At 34.9% G+C, this 12,902-nt stretch overlaps 1 protein-coding gene across 5 annotated transcripts in view; it reads left to right on the top strand.

Moving 5' to 3' along the window:
• Positions 1-82: 82 nt before the first annotated feature.
• The window catches only part of LOC149718227 (protein lap4-like), a 48,003-nt gene continuing 35,183 nt past the window's right edge, over positions 83-12,902 (top strand). For all 5 annotated transcript variants that reach the window (XM_089834818.1, XM_089834754.1, XM_089834762.1 and 2 more), the window contains exons 1-2: positions 83-403; positions 913-1,030. In XM_089834818.1, the coding sequence (XP_089690944.1) occupies positions 242-403; positions 913-1,030 (280 nt within the window). In that variant the 5' untranslated portion in view covers positions 83-241. The remainder of the gene's footprint in view (positions 404-912; positions 1,031-12,902) is intronic.

The raw sequence follows: 12,902 nt of genomic DNA, 5'->3' as shown, positions 1-12,902 counted from the left end.
ATAGTTGCCCGCTTTTAAAAGTTGCGTTTTGGGGGTGTGCCGTTTGGGGGATGAGAGAAGGCATTCTCGGATGACGTCACGCTAAAAAATTTCAGAGCGTTCGCGAACGGTTAAGTGCGAGGTTACGCGGTTCAACGCGCTGTGGATTTTTATCATCTTTTAACGCGGTTTTTATTTTAATATTAATTAAAAGGATTTAATCAGAGTATGTTGCGCTTTTTAAAGACTACTTAACGAAGGCATGTTTCGCTGCATCCCTTTATTTCGCGGTTGCAACCGCCAAGTTGAATATATCGACAAAAGGCATTGCAGTTTGCCTAATGTGCCCGACGATGTTTTACGCTACGCCCGTACTTTAGAGGAATTACTTTTGGACGCCAACCATATCAGAGATCTTCCCAGAGTAAGTAATTGGCGTAATTACCGGTTAAAAACCGTCAAATAAATCGTTGTCTACCTAAGTTTAACCCTAAATTGGGCCTAACACGAAAAAACCGCGTTTAAAAATAGGTAAAAACCGTTAAACAAGCGAAAGTTTAGTTAAGCCTTGGCTTCGGAAAATTTTGAGGGCGGGAGGCCTAGATATTTTTTATGGAAATGAAAAATTAGGATTACGTATTCAAATAAGGTAGTGAATATAAAAAAGACAAGGCCGGTTCCTCGTGTACGCGAATAAAAATATTATACGCCAAACTGACTTTACATAATCATTAAATTTGATAAAAACATAGATGATGGCTTCAGTTTACCTGGGAAAGTTACAGTAGTCGTAAACAACAACTTTCAGGGTTAGTTTAGGTAAATAAAATTTTTAAGCCCCGGTTTCTTTTATTTCAGGTGTAGTTGTTAGTTTTATGACTGTCCAATTGTCAAAATAAATCCCCTGACATAATTTAATTTTAATAATTTCAGGGCCTTTTCCGATTAACGAAGTTGAGAAGGTTGAGTGTTAGCGACAATGAAATCGGTAGATTACCACCAGATATCGCAAATTTGATGAACTTAGTGGAAATCGATGTCAGCAAAAATGGTGAGCTATGATATTTATATTATAAATGCTAAAAACCGGTCTTAAAAGTAGAAAAATCAAACGCGAAATATTCAAATTTCTCAAGTGAATACGTCACTCACATTTATGTTTATAAACCGATATTAAATCCTTTTAAAGGCTTGAAGTTGACATTAAAACCCCCGTAATTTTTTTTGTCACTTGATAAAAGCTAAGGGGTGGTGTTCAAAGGGTTTTAGGTTATCAGACACCTTTTTTAAATCAATTCAAGCATTAAATCTTTACAACCTGCTAGCTTGGGGGAGGAGAGAAAAATAACCTTAAAAAAATAAATAAATAAAATAAACAAGTTGGAATGGAAAGGGTTGGTGTTTTTATTTTTAAAGGCAGAAAATTTATGAATTATTTTTTTGATGGTCCCAGACTGACTGACATAAAGTGAAGATGTGTCACTTCTCTTATCTCCCCCTGTTTTTACTTAAGTATTAAGGCCATAAATTTTGATTTTTAACCCTGTTGAAATAGTCCCTCTTTTGAAATGAAACGTTTTAACCCAATCTCTATAAAGGGCTAGTATCATAACGCTTGAATTGCATTCACAAATGACTTGTCTGCACGCTATCTATACCTAACTAAGAACTATAAAATTATTACTCGTGAGACTATCCCTTTTAATTTGTAGTTTTAAAAATAGTACCAAATATAAAAATATTAATCGTGAGACTATCCCTTTAAATTTGTAGTTTTAAAAATAGTACCGAACCGCGTTCGCGTTCTAAGGGGATAGATAACAGGTTCTCTTTTAGAATAGACAATTTTTTTGCCCCACAAAGCGTTTAAAAACCGAAATTACAAGGTTTTTAAATAATAATATAAAATATATATTTTTTTTTGATGAAATATCGCTTTTTATACCTTCAAAACTCTAGACAGGTGTTTTTCTTCTATTTACGACGGGGAATTTTTTGATTCCAAAAGATCGTGTTAAATGCTAAAAAGCTAGCATAGGCTTCAGTATTTTTATTATTCACGCTTATTTTTTGAGTAAAAAAAGGATATGATAAATGCAATGCCTTACCCCCTGTATGTTTTGACCCCTTTTTGAAGGTGGTGTATACAGACCTAGGCAGGTACCTGTCGGTTTGTGCGCTTTGATTCGATGTGTGTAAATTCTATCTCAGATTTGTTTTATTACACGTACACAAATTACCTCCACCCAGTTTAGTTTTGGGGTCAAAATATAGTGTTTCTAGTTTTGATATACCATAACCATTCATGACATCAAAATAGAGATTTTTTCGCGCCAGATATGCTCGGTTTTAGGCGCGAATAATTGCATTAAATCGAGTCAACTTTGCGCGCGAAACTATGCGCCAGATTAGAGTTCAGTTCTCTAGGAAACGTAACTAAGCCTAAATTTAATAATTTCAAAATAGGCCTTGCTCAAGAATTGGTCTAAAGAGCGTATCCTTAACTTCTTTAGCCCTAAATTTAAAATTAGGCCTAATGATAATTTTTCTCAAAGGAATTCTGGGTAAAAAGTCCATCTGAGTGCGAGAAAAAGAGTAGTAGACTTCGCTAAGCCTAAATTTGAAATTTAAAATTAGGCCTAATGTTTCTGATGGAATTCTGGGTAAAGAGTCCATCTGAGCGCGAGAAAAAGAGTAGTAGACTTCGCTAAGCCTAAATTTGAAATTTCAAATTAGGCCTAATGTGACTGAAAGGAATTCTGGGTAAAAAGTCCATCTGAGCTACTTCACTAAGCCTAAATTTAAAACTTTCGAAGTAGGCCTAACAAAAATAGAACTCAAGAAACTTTAAAATTAAACTAAACTTCTCTAGACATCAATTTAAAATAGTCAAATTAGATCAAAGTGCCTCCTAAAAATTAAAATTAAAAGCAATATTTTGTCCACTGAGTCTCTAAAGTTCATAAAGTTCAGAACAACCACTTAATTACGGACGGTTGTCATGGTTACTACCACCACCCCTTTTTTTTTGGCCAAATTTCTTACCATGATATTTAGATATAAATGCCTAATGACTGTCTCTTATCTAAGGGCCCAGTTTAGGCTAGGGAAATTAACAGCCCTTAGGGTCGAAACAATTTAATTTTTACACCAAGCTTTGCATTGGTCTCCTCAGGTCCAGTTTTAGTTAGCTTATGGATAGATGGTTGTTGCTCTGTGGTGCATCTTCTAGTTCGGTTGAATTTTATTTCTTTATTTATTTGATGGAGAAACCAGTTACGAGCACCACTCTCCCTTTTTTTTTGGCGCGACGAGAGGGGGCGCTGCGAGGAACAGAAAAGAAGCCACCACAAGTTTTAGGAAGGCTAAAAATCGTGTCTAGGGGCCGTTGACACCCGCTTCGACGTCCATTTTTTTAGCTTTTGCTTTCTCTTGGCTTCACTTTTCATAAAAAAATGTTACGCATCTTTTTATATCTATTTTATCTATTCTAAAGTAGTTTGAGCGTTAGAGATACACCTTTTTTTGAGGTATATTTATTGTAAGGTATTTTACAGTAGTAACCTAAGAAGCTTTAGTGACTTTGATGGAGATATTTAGTATTTTTACCGTACCTGCTTTGACTTATTCCTTAATTTTTTTTAAATTTGTTAATTATTTTGTTAATTTGCAATGCTAATTAAAATGAGGTAGTAGTTCGTTTAATTTCGACTAAACAACCTTTTGGTAGTTTTTAAATGTTCGGAAATTTAAGTGTGAAAAGTGACTCCAATCGAAAATGGGAAAGTTAATAGTATAGGCATAATTATATGTAATATTATGGCGTCATAACTGTGTCATCTTCTATATATTAACATCCAAATGTTTTAATTTAAATATTTATAAATAATTATTGCGATGTAGGCCTAGTTGTTATTTTTCTTTTATCAGTTTTATTTTTTTTTTAATTTTTAAATTTAATTGCGAATTAATTGATAAAAACCCTGATTAATTAATCAGTCATTAATCAACAACCCCGATAGATAAGAATGATGGAAAATTATGGTTACTAACTACCCAACTTTAAAATTTAATTATTTACAATAATTACAACAATTTTAACTTAAGTAATTATTTTACTGAAGATATTTAATATTTTTATTTTATCTTTATTCCTTAATTTTTAAATTTCATAAACCCTGATTAATTTAATTAATCAGTCTCCAGAGATGGAGAGTGATTAAAATTATAGTTAAACAATCTTCGAATTATAATTATATTATAATATTTTTTAAATAATTTAATAACAATTCAGTAATTCCGAAAATTATTTTTATTATCTTTCATCTTTATTCCTTAATTTATAAATTTCCGCGTTACTAAATTAATAGCGAACCCCTCATTAATTAACTAATTAATTTATCATCCCTTTGAGATGAAAAGAGGGAACGATTTCAAATCAAAATGATGATTATTGCCGACGGAACTTTTAAATTTAATTAAGGCATTATCTAAAACGTAAGCGCTTCGGCGTGTGTCAACAGTCGCTTCCTTCTCTCTCCCTCCTTTTGAAAACATTTCTTTACTCTTTTTTTTTTCTTGTCGATTCGAGGGCGGTCGGGGGGATCTTTTTAATCCCCCTGAAGGCGGCTTCTAAGAATTTGGAAATGATTTTGAATCAATAACACTTTCTACACCAGTACCTCGAAAAAATAAACTTTATTTTGCCGGGGTTTAGCTAGGCAGAGCCGGACCTAACCCCAGTTCTAAAGCTAGGGCTCCCTAAAGTTTATTTGTATCTTTTATGGATTACGTAATTTATACGTGTTTTAAATGCGAAAGGATTACAGAATATAGGCCTACAGGGTGTTTTTGATAAGTCTGTTGGCATAAATTGAGCGGGATGTGTTCTTTTGGGAATGGATTTTGAGTCCAAAATGTCTTAACTTCTATCTCCATTTTGTTTACCACAAGGGACACGGTTTTCGAGTTAAGATTGCATCCGGAGTATTTTACGCATGATCCCTTAAATTTAATTAAGAAACTGATTTATTCAATGATTTCTTCTAATTTAATAAGGGGTCATCCCTAAAACTCTCCATCAAATGTTAACTCGAAAACAGTGTCCCTTGTGGTAAACAAAATGGTGATATAGAAGTTACATACATTTTCGACTCAAAATCGATTTCCCAAATTAAGAACACTGCCCCTTAATTTATGCATGCAGGCTTATCAGAAACACCCTGTATATTTTTGTAAACGAGGAAATGATAAGTGTTTTATTTTATTTTTAGTTTTAGAATATTTTAATTGCAGGCGAGATATATTGCATTTTTTATTATTAAAGTATAAGTGTTGCAACCCTGCCTGCATAGATTGACTATTTAAAATTCTCTTAAATTTTTAACAGCTATATCCTTTTAATGGGACTGAACTTTGACCTATCCCCCCTCTCCTCTCTCTCTCTCTCTCTCCTTTCTCTCTCAGAGAGACACGGTGATTTTTAATTAAAATAATGGGTTCTGAGAATTTTCCCGGGCCGACTTCGTAGTGTACTGTTAATCTAAAGGGCCTTCTTTTTTTAAAAAAAGTTTAAAATTCAATTGGTTCCTGATTCGTCCTTAGTATTAATTAATCAAATACTTCTACGTAGGCTGCTTGCTCGTGAGCTTTTAGTTTTATAGTTTTCAACTTATTCTGAATTCTGATTTCTGACTCTTTCTGAGAACTCTGGAATTATTAAAATAAAAATCCGGAACAAGTTTCTAAACCAAGAAAGAAAGAGTATAAAATGAAATTTGATGTTGGAAGATTATCGGAAGGGAATCCCATCACCAGACTTCCGCTTTTGACTTTTTCCGGTCGACTTCCATTCTTGGTAGAATAATCCCCATCCCTTGAAGAACTAAGCTAAGATTCTTTAACAAACTACTGATCTTTTAATAATGTATAACGTAGCCTAGAACAACTCTACGATTTACAAATTAACCCTTTCTCCATACCATGGTGGGCGACAGACTTGTGACTATACCCCGTCTAGTCAGATTACTCATTTAAGTCTCAAATTTAATTAATCTATTTAAATTTTAAACTTTATTCTCTATATAATAATTTTTAAAAATGGCCGACCCCTCTTTCTGATTTGGGTTTAAGTCCCCTGGATTTTTGCGATGCAATGTGGTTGGAGCTCATTTTGACAAATGTCCGACCCCTCTTTATGATTTGGGTTTTAGCTCCCTGGATTTTTGAGATGCAATGTGCGGTAGGAGCTCAGTTTGACAAATGGCCGACCCCTATCTGATTTGGGATTTAGTTCCCCATAATTTTTGAGATGCAATGTGCGGTAGGAGCTCGGTTTGACAAATGTCCGACCCATCTTTCTGATTTGGGATTTAGTCCCCGGGATTTTTGAGATACATTGTGGTAGGAGCTCGTTTTAACAAATGGCCGACCCCTCTTTATGATTTGAGTTTCAGTCCCCGTAATTTTTGAGGGATGCAGTTGTTGGAGCTCGTTTTGACAAATGGCCGACCCCTCTTTCTGATTTGGGATTTAGTCCCCGGGATTTTTGAGGGACGCAATGTGGTTGGAGCTCGTTCGTTGGTTCCCCCGGTGTCCTTTACTTGTTCCTTAATTGATGTCTGTCCAGGGGTCGATCGCTTACCCCTCCTACTAATGGCTTCTCAATATTGCTTTTCCGACCGTATTTCTGTCTCCTTCCTTCCTCCCTCCTTGCCCTCTCTTCCTCCCACTCCCCTTCCTCCTACTCTCCTTTTCCAGGACCGCGAATTCCACCAATACCACCAACGATTACCACCAACACCACCACTTTTCCCCTATCCATTCTGCAATACAATTGTATGTGTATAGCCTTTGCGTTGAAAATGTTCTCAAATTTCTTATAGTGTCGGTGGGTGTCTAGGGTCCATCTTTAAAGTCGGCTTTTCACGTCTGGTCTATTGTTGTTGGGGTGTTTTTTTTATTACCTTTATGTTACCTAAGTTCAGGTCAGATGGGAAAAATTCTATTGGGAAATGTGATATTATATCATATATTAGATTCCAGGTTCTTGAAATTCCATTCTCGAACTTTGACCTCTAACCTCTTCTGATATTATTATCTTTTGTGAAATGTTGAATTTGAGTATGCCGCCTGGTATTATAAGGGTCTTATTTTGTTCGTTTGTTTATTCGGTATTATGTTTATTTTATGTTTGTGTGTGTTTATATTTAGGTCAGTTTCGTGTAACTGTTGGAGATCTGCCTCTCTATCGCGCTAGTTGTTATATAAGCAGTGATGAGAATGGGATTAAGTAAAATTATTATTATAGTGTTGTAACGATAATGCAGTGTCGCTACAGGTCATGGAATTTTAGTATCCGTTAAAAAGTTAAGGACTTAGGTTTTAGTGGGAATGTTCTTTGGAAAAAATCAATTTTACGCATGCAGACTTATCAGAAACACCCTGTATACCCTTAACATTGACCAGTCAACTTTTAGGCCTAAAAAAACTGGGAAATCAAATTAGGGAAATTGTCAGGGAAAATCAGATCTGAAGTCAGGGAGAAATATTATATGGAACTTAAAATATTTCATATTTTCTTGGCAAGCAGCAAGCAGCCTCTAGGCGCCGAAATCGAATTCGGCTTAATAATCTCAAAATGGTTTACCTTGCAGCTTTGAAAGGAATATGAATGGCTTGTTAATACCGGGATATCATCGTTAATATAGGGAGCGTTAAGGGTTAGTTAGGGCAAAGCGCAGGCTCCTTTAATTAATGTATAAGCGCCAAGGAGCAAGCTAGGGCGGTGGTTATCGATTTGATCAGGGTATTTAAATTTTACCGACCTACTTGGGATCGTTAACCGCTTTCAATAGAGAAGAGCTTGTCGAAGCAACACCCCCCTCAACCATCACCCCACCGGCGTCTTTATTAAATTAATTTCCTCACACCCGTTTCTCGCACTTTCTAATCTCTTGAATTGATTCTTTAATACTCTGAATAATGAATATTGAACTTTATTATTTTGATGTGAAAAGGATGAAATTTTAAACCGATCTGAATCATTTTCAAATTCAGTGACTTTTCCCTGACCATTTTGGCCAGTTTTCAAATTCCGTGACATTCTTCCGAACCAATTTTCAAATTCCGTGACATTCTTCCGAACCAATTTTCAAATTCCGTGACATTCTTCCGAACCAATTTTCAAATTCCATGACTTTCCTCTGATCTTTTAGACCATATTTTCAAATTCCATGACTTTCCTCCGATCTGTTAGACCATGTTTTCAAATTCCATGACTTTCCTCTAATCTTTTAGACTAATTTCCAAATTCCATGACTTTCTCTAATCTTTAGACTCAATTTTCAAATTCAATGACTTCCCTCTGACCTTTTAGACTCAATTTTCAAATTCAATGACTTCCCTCTGACCTTTTAGACTCAGTTTTCAAATTCAATGACTTCCCTCTGACCTTTTAGACTCAGTTTTCAAATTCAATGACTTCCCTCTGACCTTTTAGACTCAGTTTTCAAATTCAATGACTTCCCTCTGACCTTTTAGGCTCAGTTTTCAAATTTACCGTATTACACAGACGTTTTAGACCACATTTTCAAATTTACCGTATTACACAGACGTTTTAGACCACATTTTCAAATTTACCGTATTACACAGACGTTTTAGACCACATTTTCAAATTTACTGTATTACCCAGACGTTTTAGACCACATTTTCAAATTTACTGTATTACCCAGACGTTTTAGACCACATTTTCAAATTTACTGTATTACCCAGACGTTTTAGACCACATTTTCAAATTTACTGTATTACCCAGACGTTTTAGACCATATTTTCAAATTCTCTAATTTTTCCTTCACTTTTAAAACCCTATTTTCAAATTTCGCCACTTTATGACAATCCATAGACATCAGAAACACATTAAAATCAATCCGTAATTTAATGTCTTCAAAATGAATTGACGTCATAAAAAGAATGAATCGATTGGGATTTAAAAACATCATGCACCACAGTCCACAGGGGACCTCGTTAACTCTCTCTCTGGCACTCTATAGTATAAATTTATGACTAATAATCCAGCCGCGTGACTAACTCTTAAGCCTAACGCTAACCCTAAAGCCTCCCCAAAATTGCTATTATAATGACGTAAGAGTTAAAAGCCATAAATACGCTAAAACAAGATGACACGAATGACAGTCTAAATATAGATAACAAATTGGAAATTTTCCACGATTAAAAATTCTAATTAAACAATCTAATTAAATGGTACAATTAATAATTAAAATTAGATTACCCAAAATATGACTTCGAAAATGATTCCCTGAGTTTTCCTGATCATTGCAACCAATTTTTGAATTCCCTGAGTTTTCCTGATCATTGCAACCAATTTTTAATTCCCCAAGTTTTTCCTGACCTTTTAAAACCAATTTTCAAATGCCCTGACATTTTCCTGACCTTTTAAAACCAATTTTCAAATGCCCTGACATTTTCCTGACCTTTTAAAACCAATTTTCAAATGCCCTGACATTTTCCTGACCTTTTAAAACCAATTTTCAAATGCCCTGACATTTTCCTGACCTTTTAAAACCAATTTTCAAATGCCCTGACATTTTCCTGACCTTTTAAAACCAATTTTCAAATGCCCTGACATTTTCCTGACCTTTTAAAACCAATTTTCAAATGCCCTGACATTTTCCTGACCTTTTAAAACCAATTTTCAAATGCCCTGACATTTTCCTGACCTTTTAAAACCAATTTTCAAATGCCCTGACATTTTCCTGACCTTTTAAAACCAATTTTCAAATGCCCTGACATTTTCCTGACCTTTTAAAACCAATTTTCAAATGCCCTGACATTTTCCTGACCTTTTAAAACCAATTTTCAAATGCCCTGACATTTTCCTGACCTTTTAAAACCAATTTTCAAATTACCTGACATTTTCCTGACCTTATAACAAAACCGTACTATACATAGATATCAAAAACAAATTGAAATCAAGCCCTTATCAAATTTATTATTACGAAAATTGGGGAACTCGTAGGTGAAAAAGACCAATCATATTCTGTTCATACAATTGACAATATCAGTGTTCATCATTGAATATAGAAACCATATCCTTTTGGTGTCATTCCGAATGTCATTGAAGGAAAGACTGTAACCGTGCGCATTCGATTTCCTGGCAATGCAATTTTCCCATATTTTTTTATATTACATAGAAATATATTTCATTTTTATATTATATTATATTGAAAGCGTCTTCGCTCTATTGCATTCGCCATCGTGGCGTGGTATGCATGTCCTCCCACGCGACGCGTGTCATTCTTGAATCAAAAATGTGCTTCGTCATTCGATACAGCTAACCAACAAATCCAAAAGCCATAGGGCGATCGAGGGTACACCCACTTCGAGACCCTTCTGTAATAGACCATTTTGATGGACAAACACTGGGCTAAAGCACTGCCTTCCATCTCGCTTTTGACGCCTGCGCTGTAGCCTTTTTGTATCATGAGATGCGTAGAGAGAGATGACAACGTTACAAAGAGGTAGAGAGAGACACTCGGGTAAAACTTTGCCTTCCATCTTGCTTTTTTTCGCCTGCGCTGTAGTCTTTTTGTTTCACGAGAGCGCATGCGCAGAGACTATTGGTAATGTATGTCCCAGTGTTGAGGGTTACCTACCCACTTTTTTACATCGGAAAGGTCTATTGATTCTCACTTTAGCTTGGAATGGAATGAAATATTGTGGTACTTAGTGTCCAACCCCTCTGAAAATGATTTGAAATAACTAAATATAGGTAAATTGTGTCGGCTAATAGACTAAAGAAAACATTGGTAGCATACTTCCGTATCATTTATAGAGTTATATTTATTTATTCATTCATTCATTCATTCATTTAATAATTAATAATAATAGGGTATTAATATTTGTGATTGTGAAATCGTGTCAATCGATCAATGCTGACTGCATCTCCGGAATGAATTAACAACCCCTTGACCTTTGATTACTGATATTGATTTTGACTGCAAGTAGATCTTTAAGTTCTAGCAAAAACGGAATTATGGGATAAGAACGTCGGAGTTAGCGAATTCACTCCCCATCCTCGCATACTTTATCGAGAAACTTCGTCTGCTTATATTTTGACTCCACCCACAAATTCTGTATATAGCTACTTCTAGAGATCGAATTTGTGGGTGGAGTCAAAATATAAGCAGACGAAGTTTCTCAATAAAGTATGCGAGGATGGTACTAGAGGCTAAAGCTACGATCCGACGTTCTTATCCCATAAATCCGTTTTTGGTACTAGTGCTAAGCTGTTGGAATAATCATGGATTTTGAAATCGAGTATCAGGGAAATTTTAAAATATTGCAATTTAAAAAAATATTTGAATTTCGAGTAATTTTCTTATATAGCTTATATTTATAAGTTAATTTTGATACTTTTGGTCATTTTAAAACCCCCAACATATTGGACTTTTGTACGCAATTAAAATTGGTTAGGGGAAAACCCTGAAATTAAAAAATCAGGAGAATGTGTCAACTCTGATAATTGTCAATTAAAACTGAAATACTTCTAATGACGTTAAAAAAAAAGAGGCCAATCACCTCATACGCTTTTAAACCAATTAAATTAATTTATCTATACATTAATTTTTAATTATCACCCTTTTTCTTTTTCAAAAGAACTTCAATGGTTCTTTTTAGAGACAAAATACCAAAAAATATATTTTCAAAAGAAAAATACCAAAAAAAAAAATAATATATAATTACCCCCTTTCTCCCCTTTAACTTGTCCTTGAATCATTTCCGGTTGAGTGGTTGAGTGTGTTTTCATTGCTTGAAATCACTCGTAAGGAAAAGACATCGTGGTGCGTGCGATGTTGGTTAAATTAAATTAATTACTCGATTAGTTGAATCAGAATTGTCACTTTCTCTCACTTTTTCTTCTCAAGGTATAGTTTGGGTTTTGATCTGTGTGTGGGTCCCTTCCGATAGATGAAGATATCTTAAGGAAGTAGCAATTCGTGCCGATGGCATATTTTTTCCGCGTGTCGACAAATCAATAGAAGCATAATCTTTCGGATCCCCTGGAAGATTTCTCTTTTCTGGCACGCACCAAACTATAAGCGCGGGTTTTTTTTCTTTTTTTTTTTTTCCAATGGAAGTGTTCACGATGCGGATAAAGATGAAGAACTCCTTTTAAATAGGGAAGAAACGGCGTGGTTCCGGTCCGAGGAAGCAACCACTCTTACCAGAATCGCTACTTAAATGGGGGTGATAATGATAGAGTTATCTTCAGTAATTCTTGAATTCTCTCCATTCCAATCTTTAGGAAATCTCCACTTTGAAGTGTTATAGCTCCGTTTCTATAAAAGATAGTGGGAAATACTTTTGAATATGTTATAGCCCCATTTCTCCCCTTACCATTGATACTAAATACTTGAGGTTACAATAATCAGAACCTGAGTAATTAAAAAATATATAAGAAATTAGCGTTAATTCAACCCAACAAAACCCAATCCTTATTGCATCTCCTGTTTGCGCCTTTGCGGTGTTATAACTTTAGCTGTATAAGAAATACGGGAAAGTGCTTACGGTATATATGTTATAACCCCATTTCTACCCTTTCCAAAGATACTTAATACTTGAAGTTACCGCAATCAAGGCTCGAGTAATTAAGCAAAATGTAAGAAGATCTAAAAGCTTCAACTCTACCCAATGTTCAAATTCTTAAGATGTACCTCGTCTTTTAACCGGAATACGCGAGTATCTATCCCCTTGTTGAAATCTTCTTCATCGAAGTAGAGAAGTCGATTTGGAACTTTTTGTCTCTCGTTCTCTTTGCCCTCTTTTGAAATCGTAGTAATCTTTTTCAAATTCTCTTTTCAATTTTGACTCCTTTTTTTTGCTTTCGATCTTGTATCTATCTA

Source organism: Phalangium opilio, unplaced genomic scaffold, assembly GCF_054372755.1.
Source record: "Phalangium opilio isolate 3A_F unplaced genomic scaffold, DU_Popi_V2 ptg000002l_1, whole genome shotgun sequence".
Taxonomy (NCBI): domain Eukaryota; kingdom Metazoa; phylum Arthropoda; class Arachnida; order Opiliones; family Phalangiidae; genus Phalangium; species Phalangium opilio.
This window is presented reverse-complemented; position numbering and strand designations above follow the sequence as displayed.